Source organism: Vidua macroura, chromosome 10, assembly GCF_024509145.1.
Source record: "Vidua macroura isolate BioBank_ID:100142 chromosome 10, ASM2450914v1, whole genome shotgun sequence".
NCBI lineage: Eukaryota > Metazoa > Chordata > Aves > Passeriformes > Viduidae > Vidua > Vidua macroura.
Window position 1 is genome coordinate 14714435 of NC_071580.1, and position 16889 is coordinate 14731323.

A 16889-nucleotide genomic window follows, 5' to 3' on the forward strand; every position below is an offset into this window, starting at 1 on the left:
AGATTTTCTCTGCTTGAAAAAAATTAAGGCCAGTGAGTCATTTGGTAATAATGATGGTAGAATGGTAAACACATTCTGTCACAGCTCCCTGGAAAGCAAGGAGCTTTTTACCATAGCTACACTTAGAAGCACTGCTGAGTTTGGCTATGCAAGCATCAGAAGACCAGTGTGCAACGAGCTCTCCCAAACCCAGCTGTTCAGATCTGCACTGAGAGGAGTAACACTGAAACCACAGCATATCATCTGTGGCCTGTCCTCTGGACAGTACTCTGACTGAGGCACTGCAGGCAATTCTCTGCTACAAGACAGTTAACCCCATTTGCAACTGGCAATCATTTTACCATGCTTTCCCAGGGCATAAATGAGCCAAAGAGCAACTCTGTTCAAAGGGAAGTGGTACCTCATTTGGGGCAGGGTAAAAACGACAATTCCTTTAACGTTTTGGAGAATGTTTTAATAGACAAAGCATGGGTTTTGGTTTTTTGTTTTGTTGGGTGGTTCTGTGTTTTTCTTTTAAAATCAGATGTGTGATACAGATAATTTTAAGGCTGCCACTGCCTGCAAAGATACTTGTAAGGGTTTTCCTCCCATCCACTTTAGTCCAAGGAAAGCCATACCTCTCTTTTCGTGTTGGTGTACATTCCTCTTTTTCCTTCTTATCTTTGGACCTGGTCTCAGACTTTTCCTTGTCCTTTTTGTCTCTATCCCGTTCTCTTTCCATCTCTTTTTCTTTTTCCTAGATTATTAGAAGCAAAATTATTTCAGATAAGGTATGATTAATTATTAGAGGCAATCAAGCTAATGACAAACAGCACAAAAGCAGTGAACACTGATGGAACACAGCACATGATCTGAACTAATGGTCACACCCTCCCAGCTCTTCAGGCCTTTCCTCCTGCTTGGGACACAGCACAAACATTTACTGTAACAGTAAATGTTACAAGTAAATGTAACCAAAACATGAGGGATATCACCCTGTGTGAGAAAACCTGAGTATCTAACTGGAAATTAATAGTCTTCAATGTTACAAATTTCAGGGAAATATTACAGCTGTAATACATTTTCTGAACTAAACAGGAAGAATACCAGGAACCTCCTTCTACTTTAAATATGTGCAATCATCCAGATTAATCAATCTGAAAATTTATATACTCTCATAGCTGGAAGTTATCTAAAGACAAAACAAAAATACAAACAAGATTCTGCAATAACATCTACTCTGTCAAAACCAAACAACTATAGTCCATTTATAGGTATCAACAGGACCATTTTGAAAAGAAATATATACCCTGAGCACAAAGTCTGTCTGTCAAATAGGAAATTAACTATACAAAAATAAACCTTATCAGCAAGTCTGAACACAGAGATCAGATGCTGTGGTTTTTAGTACTGATCATTCATTTTAAAAAATCAATTCCATGGCAAAAAATAAACAGATATTCCTTGCTTACCCCATAAAGAAGATATAGAAGGGGTGATTTAGCTAAATGGAAGAAAGTAGGGATGGTGGGAAAAAAAAGAAAAACAGTAGGAGGAGGCAACCTAAGTGCAGGAAATACCACGACATTTATCCTCATCTAGTCTTACGTTCTTTTTACAAGGAAGGCTTAGCAGTAAAACCTTCAAGTGCCCTTATCCTTACACCTATTCTTACAAAATGCTGTTAGTTATCTCTAAAAAAACTGCCCTCTCAAGATGTGACAGGTTTATTTGAAAGCATAACTACGTATTTCATCTTGATAAATAAGAATAAATAGTATTTTGAATAGTTCTAAGTTTCTAGTCTCTAAACAATATACAATGCTGCCGGGAAATTACTCTTGGAAAGCTTATTGTAAGTTTGATAAAAAAGAACAACCAGCCACCAAGTTCATGGGAAATGTAATCAGGATCAGTATTACATTATTGTTAGAAAAACTAACTTCATTTTGGCATTAAAGCAAAAGATTAAGTTATTCTCTTAACAGTTACTATTGTTTTAAAGAATGGTTATAAATATCATTAAATATTTCTTTCTTTCTTGGAAGTGAAGGAGACAATTAAAAATCCAAAATATTGTGAGCTGGTTGAACTAATTCAACACAAGACATCTAAAATTTTATCAGGACTGTTATCATCAATTTCTGTTTGTTTAAGCTACTGTCTCACTAAGCATTCTGTGCTTACTGTACAGATAATTTCTTTTATAGAAAACACCAAGAAAGTGTAAAGTTTTACAATATAACTACATTTAGAAAGAAAATTATAAAAGCCTTATAATGTCTGAACTGCAAACATCAACCTCCAATGTCTTCATCTCCTTTAGGGATCAGTTTACCTAATTTTTAAAGTCTTTTTCTTCAAGGTACTGTGAATTAGTCAGATATTGAGCACCAAATAATGCAAATAACAAGTGACAGAAAAACCCCTGGTGGAAACTGCTTATTTGTATTTAGCTTCCAAAGAACTGCACGGGTACCTAATTCCATCAATGATCTGTCAGGCTGTAAAACCAGATGAGAAAAGCAACTGTCATTTATCCTCCCTCACTATATGCAATGCCCAAAGAGGTTGTTTCTTCATTATGTTTCAAAGGTTTGAGATCACATCGTATTACATATAATATGTTAACTTTTAAAATCACTCTGACTTCATAGTCAGAGAGGTCTTCTAAAAATGGTCATGGTACAGAATTAGTCACATTTGGGTGAATGGATGAGCTGAAATTATTCAGGAAGCTTAGACACTGGAGAATCAGAAACAGATTTGCTGCTTTAAACTATTTTCTCCCTTCCTTGGGAAGCTTTTAATGCAACACATCAATTACTAAAAGCAAAATGAGAAGTCTGATGAACCTCTTCAATTGAGAGCTGTCCCTTTCCTCTCCCACACCTAACAGTTTGCTTCATGCAGGAGATGCAGGAGTGGTCTCTAAGGATTCTATACAGGCTGTGATATCCAGCTGTGCAGTGGGAAACACTACAGGGATTAATAAAGGAGACTGTATGTATTCTGCAGAGAGCACTGGGACTTAGACATGGAGAGTGATATTACAGCAGTATTTTAACAGGAACCATGTGTTGTTATGTTTAAAGCCACCTTACATTCAATAAACTCAATAGAAGGCAAACATAAAGAATAGTTCTTACCCTCTGGAGCAGCTTGTCTCTATAGTGTTCAACCTGTTCCTGAAAACTCTGGCCTGGCTTCTTGGGTCTTTTCCCAGACTCTAACTCATCCTGAAACTTCATCACCTTAAGCTGTGAAAATAATACTGACCATTAGATTATTTGACTTATTATTCTCCAGTTGGGCAGGTGGCTGAAAATGAAATTTCCATTACATATCATCTGTATTCTTCATTCCTTCTATACAAGCTTGTGCACAGAGATACTAAATTTATTTTAACTGGATCAAAGTAACAAAACCACAAACTCATCTGCAGGCACCTGCAGTTGTTTACAGACATGGTGAGAACTAAAAATAGAAGAAATTTTTTCTGTTATTCTACTAAATTCTGTTCCCATCATTAGTACACTGCACCCTTGTATTTCTTGGGTCATTATCTGGTTGTTTTTTTTTTTTTTTTTCCTTTCAAAATGAAATAATTTACTGCAGGTGTCAATATATTCTTTCAACTTCTCTTGTCTACTTCAAAGTTTCCTTTGGAAACTGCCTTTTTTTCCATGTAACCCTGAATGTTAAAATCAAGTGACTGACATAATTAGGACATAAAACAATGCACCTCCTCTTCAGGGTTGTTTGCACAGAGCGGCTGATTTGAAAGAACTGATTTTTACTAACATAATACTTTTTAATGTGCTAACAAGCTTAGCAACTGAATTCAGTTCCCAAGTGCTGCTAAATGTAACACTAAATTTGCTGCGGTATCCCTGACAGAGTGACAAAGTTAAGCAAATGTCAGAATTTCTCCATGTGGGTTTTTTTTTTTTTTGGTGGGTTGTTTTGGTTTGTTTGGTTTTTGTTTGTTTGTTTGTAGTTTTGTTGTTGTTGTTGTTTTGGTTTTTTGGTTTTTTTTTGTCTAGATGAACTAAAACCTTCTCCAAATTGATTCACATCATGAAACTTCACTCACATCTCGTATCATTTGTCAGTTCTTTCTTCCTAGTGACAAGTTCTTGTACAAACAGTCATTCAGTATTTTTGGAGGAGAAGGTGTCCCTTTTTTGGGGAAGGAGGGAAGAGCTTGGTAATAATTCAGGTTGTATTTGTCAGCCCTCTTCCAAATGTTCATGCTCTGACCCTCCTGCACATCCTATTCCAACAACAACATTCTATATATGAGCAGATTTTTTCTGTGTTCGAGCTTTTATTTTTAGCAAACACACAAAGTTGTTTTCTCTTTAAAAATAATTCATTCTTCCAGACTGAAAACATGCAAAGGAAAAGACTTTGTAACTGTGTCCATTTTGATTAACTGAAAGGATTCTTATCCTCCAGGTCCTCAATTCCTTAATATGAAGTAGTCACAAAATCAAAATCTACAGTTTTTTCTTCCCTCTCAAAAATCCAGCAGACTGGATCTAATCAGCCCTTCCAATTACTGACAGAAAGGAAAGGTATCATAAACTGATCATGAGTATGTTAAGAAACATAAAACCCAAGCAATGATAACACTATTTTGAACAAGATCCACTTTCCCTTCAGTTATAGAGCTTATGCTAACATCACATTTTCCATTTTAGTCTCAAATATAAGGGAACAACTTGCTTTGGGGGAAAAAGAAATAAAATTTTAAAAAAGCACTGTTATCTCATACCACAGTAATCTTGTGTCAATTGTTCTGCTTTCCTCCCCTACTTACAGAGCCTGCTCTACCTGCAGTTGAGCATTTTTTCTGACAATTCAGCCAATGGAAAACTGTCATCATCATTTGTCACATACCATCTCCAATAAAGGCATGTTTTTCTTCCCCCACTTCAAAAGCAGAGTTTCAAAGGCAGAAATACCTTTTGGAACCATATACTCAGTGTCACTGTGTACCACCTGTTCTGCTAAGGAATCAGGATACCATTCCCTACCATCACATAAACTCCAAGGTCAGCAGCTGCTCAGCACCTTCAGTAAACCATAGAGGAGGAATACAGGGGAGGCTTAGCTGATCCAGGAAGCCTCTTGGGCCGTCATAGCATGAATATGCCCATAAGATTTTAACTTTGTTTTCCCAACTAAATAACCCATGTAATTTAAAAAACAAACCAAAACAAAACCAAAAACCAAAACCAACACAAGTCCACAAAAACCCTCCATCCTCATAAGATGTGTTTCTTTACATTTTTAGCCACAGAGCTGTGACAGTCTCTGTTTAATCATATTTTGAAAGCAAGGAAGCCTAAGTCTATAGCCCAAAGTAACCTGAGATGAAGATAAACTAGGAATCCAAACAGCAGGCTTCACCTGATTTAATAAGCTAAATGAATGCAAAAAAATGCTGACATGAATGGCATACAAGCCACTGCTGGCAGGAAGTTTAAAATGGCATGAGGAATTATTTGCATCAGCTCCTCCAGAAACTGTGGGTGGAGTGGGGGGCGGAAGGTGGTTATTAGCAGGTGCCTTGAAAAGAGAAAAAGTAGAAAAGGCCACACTGTGGTAACATCTCACTCAACACCTCCCCAGACACCAGCTATGGCAGGATCATGGGGTTTCCTGAGACAGCTGTGGTCTTTTACAGACCACCCGTAGATGGATTTCTCCTCCACACAACTGCTGTATCTCCCGTTGAACCCATGCAAACTGACTCCTTTTAAAAGATGCAGTGGGCAGAGGAAACGAGAGCACCCCCTGGAAAGGTGACTCAGTGTTACAAACTGCTGCGATGGTATCAACAGCTCACTACAGAAAGATCCGGCAGTTCCATCCACTCCTGCACTCCAAGCACAGGGTCCCCCTTCCACCTTTCCCTTGCACCACCTGCAGTGTTTGGCTGAGCCTTCCATACACCAGAAGCTCACCTGCCTTCCCAGGTCAACTTTCCCACCCTGAGTGAGATGTATTGGGTCAGGGAAAAATCAGCAAGTGTCAGAGCTCACAGGATCAGGGTGTTTCCTCACGCAGCAGAGGTGAGCAATAAATCAGATCAGTTCATCCTACACCTTCACGTATAGAGGCTTTTGCTATTAGTTCTCATCCATCATCACTGTAAGAAAGTTCCAAAGGCCACAAAAGAATTCTCTAAAAAATATGACCACTCAGAATTACTGTTTGAACTTAGATGCTTGGTTATGTCCCTTCACCATTTCACTGCTCATTGTACACTGGCCATAGTGAACACTCTTCTCATGATCTCTCCATGCAGAGTACAGGATGCTCATATTCCTATCACACAGTTCAAGACACTCTCCCAGGAGAGAAAGATCTTTAATACTTAGGCTTAAATCTGCTTAAGCATCTAATTGATTAATTTTGTAAACATTTCACTTTGTAAACCTGCATTAAGAATGAACTAATATATCCTCATTGCATTGGTTATTCTTTAACCATTCCTGTTCAACAGACAAGAACTGGTAAGCCTGTTCATTTTCAGGAATAAATACATTAACTTTTATCTGGACAATCCCCTAAGTCAGTAATATGCATGATAAAATGGAAGGGGAAAATCTTTCAAATCCCTGTGCCAAAACTTTGCAATACTAGTTCCTTAGACAGAGCAGCCTCCCAGAGCAGAGTTCCCTGTTCAGAGACTGCAACGCAGAAGTGTCAGGTACCACTGGAGCTGCTGTGAGCAATCCCAACTTAATGCTCCAGTGCAGGATCACATTTCTCACTAACGAGGAGCTCCTTCCCATGAGCTCAAGACAAACACGCCACAGCAACCTCTTGTCTTTTGGTTCCCATCTGGAGACTTCCTCCCTCTCTCTTTGAACCCATCTGAGCATTTAAAGGGTTCAGCCTTAGCTAGAAGCTGAGGCCTTGATTCCAGCCTTGATTCCAGCCCACCCAGGAAGCAAGCAAGCCAAATGAAGGGGTAACATTTTGTTACCGTGGCTTGGGGAAACCAGACTGCTGCAAACCAAAGCTCTGCTTTTTCCATTTAGACACCAACAGATTTGCTGTCTGCAGCCTCCCTCACTTAAAACTGATCTGCTCCCAAAAACTGTTCTTTGTTTTCAAATCTGCTGATACTGAGTCCATGCATAGGGTCTTCAGTGCAAAAAGGCTTTTTCACAAAAGGTTACTCCACAGTTGCACAGCCTCTGAACTTAAAAGTGGCCATGTTCAAACATAACTAATTTGAGATAAATTAGCTGCATGCTACATGTTAGGATGAACTAAGAAGCTGATCACTACACACTTAATGAAAGATAGGAATTTCTGCTTGGTAAGTAATGTAAGCACTCCAGTGTAGACTGATTAGAGACAGGACAGACATCCAAACAGACCAAAGTGTTTTGGTTTTCTTTAGAATAGTCTTGCCCCAACAATGGCTGTCACAAGTCCCAGATTTTGCCAGAAGTAGAGCAAAATATTTCTTTTAAAGCTTGATTTTTCCACCAAGTCTATGAGTAGTGGAATTTCTGCAGCTACAGTATTATCAACAACAGATAACAGCCACACTGACATACACATGTAAAGTCTCTCTTCTGCCATAGAGCCCTCTGGCCTGCTCCATCACACTCCCAGGATGCCACGTGTCTTGGAGCTAAGCAATTCCTTGCTTTTGGCTTTGTGCAAAACAGAAAGAGTCAAACATTTAAAATAGACCAGAATCTTCTGAGTAGTCATCACCTTGAAATAAACAACTGCTATAAAGGTGAAACTATTGGTTAAGCAAAAGCCAATTTGTCTTATCTGTTGTTATTATTAAGCCACAAGCAGTAGGGTATTTAATAGGGTATCTTTATGGCATTTTGCAGTAGCCTTAAATGAGGCAGCTACAAAGACCTCCACAGACTGCAAAAACCAAAGGGTTGTATTTTGTTCTAATGATGATTACAGATAGCTCCTGTGACCTGACAAACAAATACTCAAAAGTTGAGTATTCTGCACACTAAGCACCACAATCCAGAGAAAGGAATAATGGAAATTGTATGGAACTTCTTGACAAGGCAACCACCTGTCCTTTGTGACAGCCAGAAAAATCTCTTTGGCTCTTGGTAGAAAAATGAATTGGACTTTCAATACCGTGAGGGGGCAGGGGGTGTTTGGTGTGGAGTATCTGTGCAGGGGGCAGGGAGGCACTGCCAGAGCACAGCCACAGGATGGTGTAACAGGATCCAACTCCACCCATCCTGCAGCTGGGACTAGCAGCAGAAAGACTCCCCAGGAACCCTCCACACCAGCGATCTCCTCCCTCAGTCAAACTATGCTTTGAGGTCTCAGGTGGCCAAAACAAAGGTGAGTAAAGCCAGCTACTAAAAAGGACTAAAATCCTGTTTAACCCTTTTGGAAGCACTGATATGTCTGGACTTGTGATGAGCCTGCCTCCTACTGCACATGAAGCCCGTGCTGTGCATTTTTGTTTGGAGTAGGATTACCAAAATTTGCGCAGCAAGGTGGAGGCAGAACTAAGATACCCTAGAGAAAGGACCAAAGAGGACTATGCTGCTTCATTTTGTCTGTGAGTTTATCTACACTCTAAGGGAACATGCTTAATGAACAATTTAAATAATAAAATTCCCTTTTTTCCTACCACTTCAGAGCACTTAAGGTCTCTTTACAAAGAGGAATACACCTTTTTTAGATGTCTCAGGGGAGAAGAAAGACACACAAAGCACCATGAAGATCACTCTGAAATTTGAGTTATAATATAAAGCAAACTGTCAGTCTTTCCACACTTAAAAAAACAGTTAAGAAATCACTGTTCTTCAGTGTCACTGCTCCTGCTAAGTTCAGTAAAGAATTCACACTTCAAAAGGATTAACAGGGGCATGAGGGAAGCAAACAAAAGGTTACAAACTTGCCTCCTCTGATGGCACCAGTCTAATGGCTGAGGCCAAAGTTTGTTTCTTAACTTCACTTTCTCCTTCCAGCTAACAAGCTTAATTTACAAACTGTGCCAAGTGAAAGAATTGTTGCTTTATTAATGAATTTCCAAAAAAATGAATGAAAAAATGTTTTTCAGCTTCTCTGGCAGTCACTATGTAGACTGTGCAGCTGGAGAATTAGACTTCACTAATTTTTTTGCCAAATATTTTACACAACATTTTTTTATAGTGCATATTAGATGGCATAATTGTTAAAGTTGGTAATTGGTTGTTTTTTTCCTCAGCTTCTTTCCTCAAATTTAATAATGGATGTGAGTTTTGGCAGGGATTGGATACATACTAAGAAGAAACCATGAGTGTGAATGCTTTGAAGTAGTACAGGGAGTACTTTCCTGTCAATGACAAACTTGAGGAAAATTTTAAATACTCCTACATAGTGTCTGAAATGTTCTCAAAAGAAGAAACAATTTTTCTCCTCTTCTGGCAATTCCAAAAGTCTGAAACCAAAATGGTAATTTACTTATCAAAAAGAATAAAATGCAACATGCACTTGAAAAACTCAAGTGTTTGCCACCTAAAACTTCTACTGACAGAATACAGTGCTGAAAGAACTTAAAACACTTGTGCAGTGTAAAACTGACAATGGTTAAAGCAAATCTCTACCTAATCTGCCTCCACAAGTGCCAAGATAATGTCTGTAAAACAGATACTCAGTCTGAAAGGAGCTCCTTCCATAACTGCTACAGTCAGTATTACAGCAACATGAAAATTAGTTTCACTTGTACTTTCATTAGTCTAACATAACGTATTTTCTACAAAGATACTGCCACCATGAGTCAGGTCAGACATAAATCCCATTCAGCTTCTCACATTCAGAATTTATTCACTTAATATGGCTGTGTATCATGAACTATCAAACTGCTGTGCAAAACAAGAAATTTCTAAGTGAGAGTCTATTAATTTCAATAAAACCTGAATAGTTAAAAGGAGGCATATTTAAGAGAAACAACATTTGTGACATTCTAAAATATTATTGGCTGAACATCTTAGAAGAATATTACAGCACTTTGCTAATGTCTGATTTTAGCTAATTAACACAGTATTGCATGAACAGGCAGGCAGCCACAATTCCACCTTCAAAACATCACCCAGCTTATAACCTGTCACTTGGAGATGCTACAACTGCAATAACCATTTAGCAACTTCTTAATATCATTTTAATGCAATGAACAGAAGCTACAATGTATTCAATGTACCCCTAGGTCTGAATATTGGATACAAGCCAGGAAGTCACATACAATTTTAAACCTGATTTTACATGGCAGTTTATGTCAGAAAGGCTTCACTTCTACACAAAGCTCATGCTAAATTCCAGTAATAGTTACCTTCTCAAGTCAAGCACAAGCTCAGAAGCCAGAACAAAGCCATAACAACCTCTGCTGATTAAGCTTAACAGCTACACTAACACCTGGGCTTGGAGAAAGGAGAGAAGAACCAGGGAGCCCTATGAACTGCACGTAGGGCTTCAACTGAAATAGCTCCAACTCCACGACTATGTGGGTTAGCTGTAGCTACTTCTTTGTTTGATGGCTGAGACAGTGAAAAGAGACACTTCAAGGCAAGAAACAGAGAAAACAAGAAAGGTAGAGGACTAAGGCCACATCCAAAAGTTAATCTGAAAAGTTAATTTTCCAAGGGGAGGAAAGTGTAAGGGCATCTAAGTGATCTAAAGCTACAGTGGTACAGGAACAGAACACTGAAAAAGAACAGTCATTCTCAACAGGCAATATGCCCTGACTCTATTTTTCTTTTTTCCTCCATTATTTTAAATGTAAAAACCAGGCAAGGTAAGCGTGTAAACAACAAACCTTTACAAAAATACACCGGAATACAACAAAACCCCACTATATCATAGGACTATAATAAATAAAATAACTCCCAATCGTATGTAGAAATAACTCCCAATTGTATGTAGAGAACTCAGGGTGGGCTGAGGACTGGAAAGGTATAGAAGGGTGGCACAAAACACCCCATGCTCACCTCTATCTCTCTGAGTTTGGCACGCTTTTCTTCACTCATTTCTGAGTATTTGACTGATGACTTGGATTCAGGCATTTCCTCTTTGATAGGATTGGAATACATGTGTTGTTCTTCTGACTTAGAACTCTGTGTGTCTTCTTCATCTTCACTTTCTTCTTCTTGACTTTACAAAAAACATACAGAATTAACTAAGATGTCACAGATGTCTTAAGTATATATGAAATATACTATTTCTCTTACTTAGTTTTTAGGATTAGTTACTAGTTTTGAAATCTGTTAAATTACCTAAGTCTGCAGCTACAAATCAGTCTCCCTCTGTGAGACAGACCTTTCTCATTTAATTAAACTGTTTTTATTACTCACACAATTTACACTTCTCATAGAAACAGAGTGCAGAAGAATTAATGAAATTTACAGTCATCAAATACATATCTATCTCAGCTACAAAAGGAAACCCACTCCCTCAGCAGAAGCTCTAAGTGCTGTAATGGTATATTAAGTTTAATAGAAGAACAATATTTACTGCTTTTGCTTTTGGGAGATAAACCTGAGAGATGGCAGATACCCAAAATTATATTCCCAGGCTGGCCACTAGAGTGCTGCAGGACTCCATGCAATGCAGGAAGTATTTGCAGCATTAACTAAAAGACCCTCTCAGCTGCCTGAAGAGCAAAGTAAATGACAACTCAAAACCAGCGTCTGCTGGCATGGAGCCTATCAGCATCCAATGAAACACCTCAGAACATGACTCACTGTGTTCATCTCAGCAGCAGAAGGCAGAGGTTTAGATTCATTCATATATATCTGACAGCAAGATTTCCTTACTACTACCTTAGTTCTTATTATTTGATGCTGAATTCTCAAATCAGCATAAATTCAAATATTATAGTCAACAACTCTACCAAAAGATGTAATTTATCATGTTAGAAAAAATCATGGGGGCTGAAAGCATGCTGCACTAAAATCCTGAGTTTTCTGCATTTTCTTATTTTCCTACTTTCAAAATGTCTTTTTTGTTCTACTCATGTAGTAAATAACATATATATCTTATAACGAGTTGCAAAGACACTCAACCTTGGATACATAAAATTATTTAATTAGAATGAAAAAGTATTTACTTTTGAATTTCCTCCTCCTCAGATTCTTCATGTTGGTCAAAAAGCTCCCACTTAGAAGTAGTAACGGCTAGAAGAGACAGTAGGATAATTTTAGCAACAAAAAAGCTACCATTTAATCTGAAAATTAGTATTTGTAATATAATTATACTAAGATATATAGGATGCAACATATAATAAGAATTAAAATGTGGTAAAATTTACCAGCATCTAACACTAAATACAGACTTTCTATTTCACAGAAATATTCAACTAGCCCATTATCGGAATATTTACTATTCACAGAGCTATTCACTCACACTGCATATCATATTGCAGTAAATCCTTCAAAAGCAGACAAGTATTTGTCAGTTTGTGAAATACTGTGTTTTAAACCAAGATTTAAAAAGACTGCCAGGCACATACCCAGATTTCTTTTTGTTTGTTTTCAGTATTTTTTCTCAATAAACTGGAAATTACTTTTAAAGGTTGATAGGTTATCGAAGTACAATAACCATAATGGAACACACTATTTTCATTTTGATTAAAAATTCAGTGAACAAGTTACAACAGAAAATCCTGCTATGTTACAACATGAATCCTATTAGCATTTTAGCACAGATCAGCTGAAAAAAGCCATTACATAAGTGACATTATGCTTTGAGTTGACTTCAGAAAAGATACTTTCAGAACTAACCTTGAGCTTCCAGTTCCGATTCATCCACTGCTTCCCACTTTGAAGGGGCAACTTTAAATATAGGCTCATTCTTTTTTGAGTCTTCAGTTGTATCCACTGGTGAAAAAAGAGACACAGAAAAATAACTTACAAAGCATTCAGAAGCTGAAACCAAAAAGTACTAAGATAACAGAATTAAACAATGAAACAGATTATACAATCTTAGTATTTGCAAAGCAAAGAAAACAGGGTTTAGATCCTGACGTGTAACATCAGCAAACACCTCCTGTGCTTCTGAAGCAATTACTATCTAAAGGCAGTAGAGCATGTTGAAACTAATCAACACTTTACAAAACTACATGCCAGATCAATTATAGGCTGTATTTCTAAAAACTACACAGGAAGAAAAGATCCAAGACTGAAGAATCAATCTGAAAGTTGAAATATTTCGTACAAGGAACTCCATCAAGATCATCATCCAGTGATTTAATTGGGACTCCATCCAGATCGTCAATAGGAGCAGCATCAATAGGAATTCCGTCCACATCTTCTAGTGGAGCACCATCGAGCTCTTCCTCAATGGGAGCACCATCAAGATCATCTGGTACTTCCTGAAAGCAAATAATATGTCATTATTTCAAGTACAAATCTACACTGCTTTTTTTTACTTCTCCAACTATCAAATAATTGCTTTTTAAAGAAGCACTTTTATAAATACCAAAACCTCCAAAATATCTACTTCAACAATTTTTGCTAAGAAGTATAGTTGCTTATTGTAGAGGCAATAACACAACGATATCTTCCTATCAGAAATTATAGGCAAGAACTTGGAATTTGTCCACAATGTACTGGAAGCTTTCCAATACCTATATTCAAAAGTAGAGCTATTAAGTTGAAGTTTATCTCAAAATCAGTCAATTAGAGTCAGATAAATCATACTTCCTTGATAAGAAATTTTCCCCAAGACCAGTAAAATGAACAACTAACACAAACAGACTATTTAGCAGGAACATCAATTTAAGGAAATCACAAATTATAAATACAGCTGTGTATTCTAACTTGTTAGGTACAGGCACTGTCCTTCATATGTGTGTGTTCACCCTGATTTTCCACTCCAAGAAATCAGCTTTAGTTAAATTATACTGCAGGCTTCCCTCCCACTGCTCTGAAAGGCGTCTTTCCACACAGTGACAATGCCTGAAACTCCACTCAGAATTCAGGGACAGGTATTAAAGAGCATTTCCAGCACAAAGGTAATAACTATCATTCTGTACTAGTCTTTGCTCTGAAACACTTTCACAATGTAACACCACCACAGCACCTAATCTACAAGCAAGAAACACATGAACAATACACAGTATTTGCTTTTGAAAATATGTTACACCTCTATTTAGGAGCAAGGACTTGGAAGAAAGAAAGGTTTATTCACCCCAAAAGAGAGCAAAATAATCCTTGCCAGCTCTATTTTATATTAACACATTTTTTCCCTGCCATCTGCAAGCATCTGAGGTCACTTACCTCTGTTTCTTTATCTTCCATGATATTTACAAGTCCCAAGAAAATATTCTGTAGTTTGATCAGAAATGGTTCTGGATAGATTGCCCAGTCTTCCCATGCTCGGAAGCATGTCATCACCCGTTGCTACAAGCAAGAGGAAAAAAGAAATGCTAAAACATTTATATTGAGAAATTTCATGTGATGGGAAAAAGACCACAGAGAACTACTACTGCAGACAACTATTCTTAAGTAGTTCCATACTGAAGTATATTGTAATGATACCATGCCAGAGAAGACTAGTAACTTTACAAAAATATGTATATAGGAATGACATTTTAAGCCATCTCACTTGGGTTTCATCTTCCCTTGAATTTCCTATTACATTATCCATTTTGGCTGTTGCCAGTTCTATCCTGACAGTAAATTTCATACTGCCCCAATGTTCGAAGCAGGCGCCTCCACCATATCTAAGAGAAAATATCTGTTTGTAAAATAAAATAACTAAAATTAACATTGGCTTATACATCTTATTGAACTGAAATTGTGTTTCTACTTTCATTTTATTCAGCCTGGAGAAGAGAAGGCTCTGGGGAGACTTTAGAGCCCCTTCCAGCACCCAAAGGGGCTAAAAGAAACCTGGAAAATTATTTCTTACAAGGGCAGGTAGTGACAAGAAAAGGGGGGAATGTCTTTAAACAGAAAGGGGGTTGGCTTAGATTGGCTATTATCAAGAAATTACTCAATGTGAAGGTGCTGAGGCAATGGCACAGGTTGCCCAGAGAAGCTGTGGCTGCCCCACCCCTGAAGTGTTCAAAGTCAGCCTGGATGGAGTTATGAGCAACCTGGTTCAGTGAAAGGTATCTCTGCCTCTAGCAGGGGGTTGGAACAGGTTATCTTTCAAGTCCCTTCCAAATCAAATAATTTTATCTTTTTTCTTTTTAAAAAGCGTATTTGAAAAGATGTGCTTCAGTTCAAGTTTGACACAGTAAATATAACTGAAGATGTAGATATATTTTAAAAAATCTGCCTCTCTTTATCATGTAATTTAAGAAAGTTTTAGAATAGCTGATAACTAAAACTGATTCCCAATCTAGAGCAATTGAGAATAGAAGGAGGACAACCAGGATGAAGATCTTAATACAGACAAACTAACTACTCTGGTAAACTATATATTTAAAGCTACTGACTGAAAAACAAAAAGAAAAAAGTGCAGAGGCATCATGAAAACAGAAGGAAAGGGGTCAAGCATGAGAAGCAGACAGCTTTTGACCTCAAAAACCACTTTCAATACCCATGGTCAGACTGCTTATCAGAACTCTAAAATAAAGCCTGACACAAAAAAGCTGTTTAGAAATAACTTTATGCTGTTCTGCCCAGGAGCTTCTCTCTCACACTGAGCACTTCCACACAAGTTCATTTCTGAAACTGAAATACAGGTGGCCCAGTAAGAAAGCTAGAAAGCCTCATTTGCAATTCAAGTGATAGATAAGATATCCTCTCAACTCCACAACTCTACATCTACTGGTACACTTCAGCTGTCAGATGCTCATTTCCTTCCTTAATGGCAAGGCTATCCTTGCAAAAGAAAAAGCTTTTTAAAAATTACTCCTTTTAAAGCCTAAATAGGGACCTTGATGTCTAAGCCACCTAGTATCTATCTCTTGTGCAGGAACATCTATTTATGTGACTTCTATGTCATGTAAATAACAACGAAATACATACCTTGAAATTTTCAGACTGTAAATGGCCTTGTATTGTACGGTAAGTAGCATTGAGATCAGAGAATATCTGACATAATTTTGTTTCAAAACTAGAATTAAACATATACATTTCTTTAGTTAAACTTCGTAATATATGTTTTCTGGACATACACAATTCATGAAAATACCTGGGACACAGGACTCAAAAGCACAAGGTTCTGATCCTTATAGTAGCCATGAACTGAACTATAAAGCAAATATGATTACTATATATTAAATCACCTTGGACAACAACAGAACTGTGAAGGGAGATCTTCACATCTGCTGCAGTCTCTTTATACACCCTGGAAAGATTGGAGGACGATAAAAGTTTTACAACCTTAAATAGAATGAAAGAATTGTCTCAAAATTCAATCTGTATATTTTAAAAAATTCTTAGTTATATTTGTGTTCTAATTTATTCAGTGAGACCCTCAATGAAAGCACAGTGAGCAACAGCTGTCCAGCTTCCCTTGAGCTTCTCACAATGTGCAAAAAATAAACCAGCACAACACAGACACACTGCAACAGAAAACATCAATTGCAATCATTAGTTTTGTAACATGCTGAGTATTTCCCACCATGCTGCCCTAACATTAGAGACTCCAGGAACTAGACACAAACATTTAATATGAAAAAAATACTGTCCCATGGACATTTTTCCTAAATTCTGCTCAGCACCTTAGAAATAAAGTATGTAATATCACCTTATACCTTATCCAAAGTTTATGGAAAGTTACACCTTCCACATTTTAATAAAAATAGAACTGTTTAAAAAATTATTTCTTTGCTTGAACTATACCATATCTTGAATATTATCTACAGGCTTTTTCTGTCAAGAGGCACATGAGGTATTCTCACCTTTATGGAGTTCCATGCAAGTGGTTCCTTGCATAGGGCACATACATTTTTTGCA

At 37.5% G+C, this 16889-nt stretch overlaps 1 protein-coding gene across 9 annotated transcripts in view; it reads right to left on the bottom strand.

The window, feature by feature from the left end:
* U2SURP (U2 snRNP associated SURP domain containing) overlaps positions 1–16889 on the bottom strand; it is a 44216-nt gene that overhangs the window by 2105 nt on the left and 25222 nt on the right. For all 9 annotated transcript variants that reach the window (XM_053986775.1, XM_053986774.1, XM_053986772.1 and 6 more), the window contains 8 exons: positions 15957–16044; positions 14256–14378; positions 13192–13348; positions 12759–12854; positions 12086–12152; positions 10968–11130; positions 3129–3239; positions 618–736 (listed from right to left, as the gene is read on the bottom strand). In XM_053986775.1, coding sequence (XP_053842750.1) covers positions 618–736; positions 3129–3239; positions 10968–11130; positions 12086–12152; positions 12759–12854; positions 13192–13348; positions 14256–14378; positions 15957–16044 — 924 coding nt within the window. The remainder of the gene's footprint in view (positions 1–617; positions 737–3128; positions 3240–10967; positions 11131–12085; positions 12153–12758; positions 12855–13191; positions 13349–14255; positions 14379–15956; positions 16045–16889) is intronic.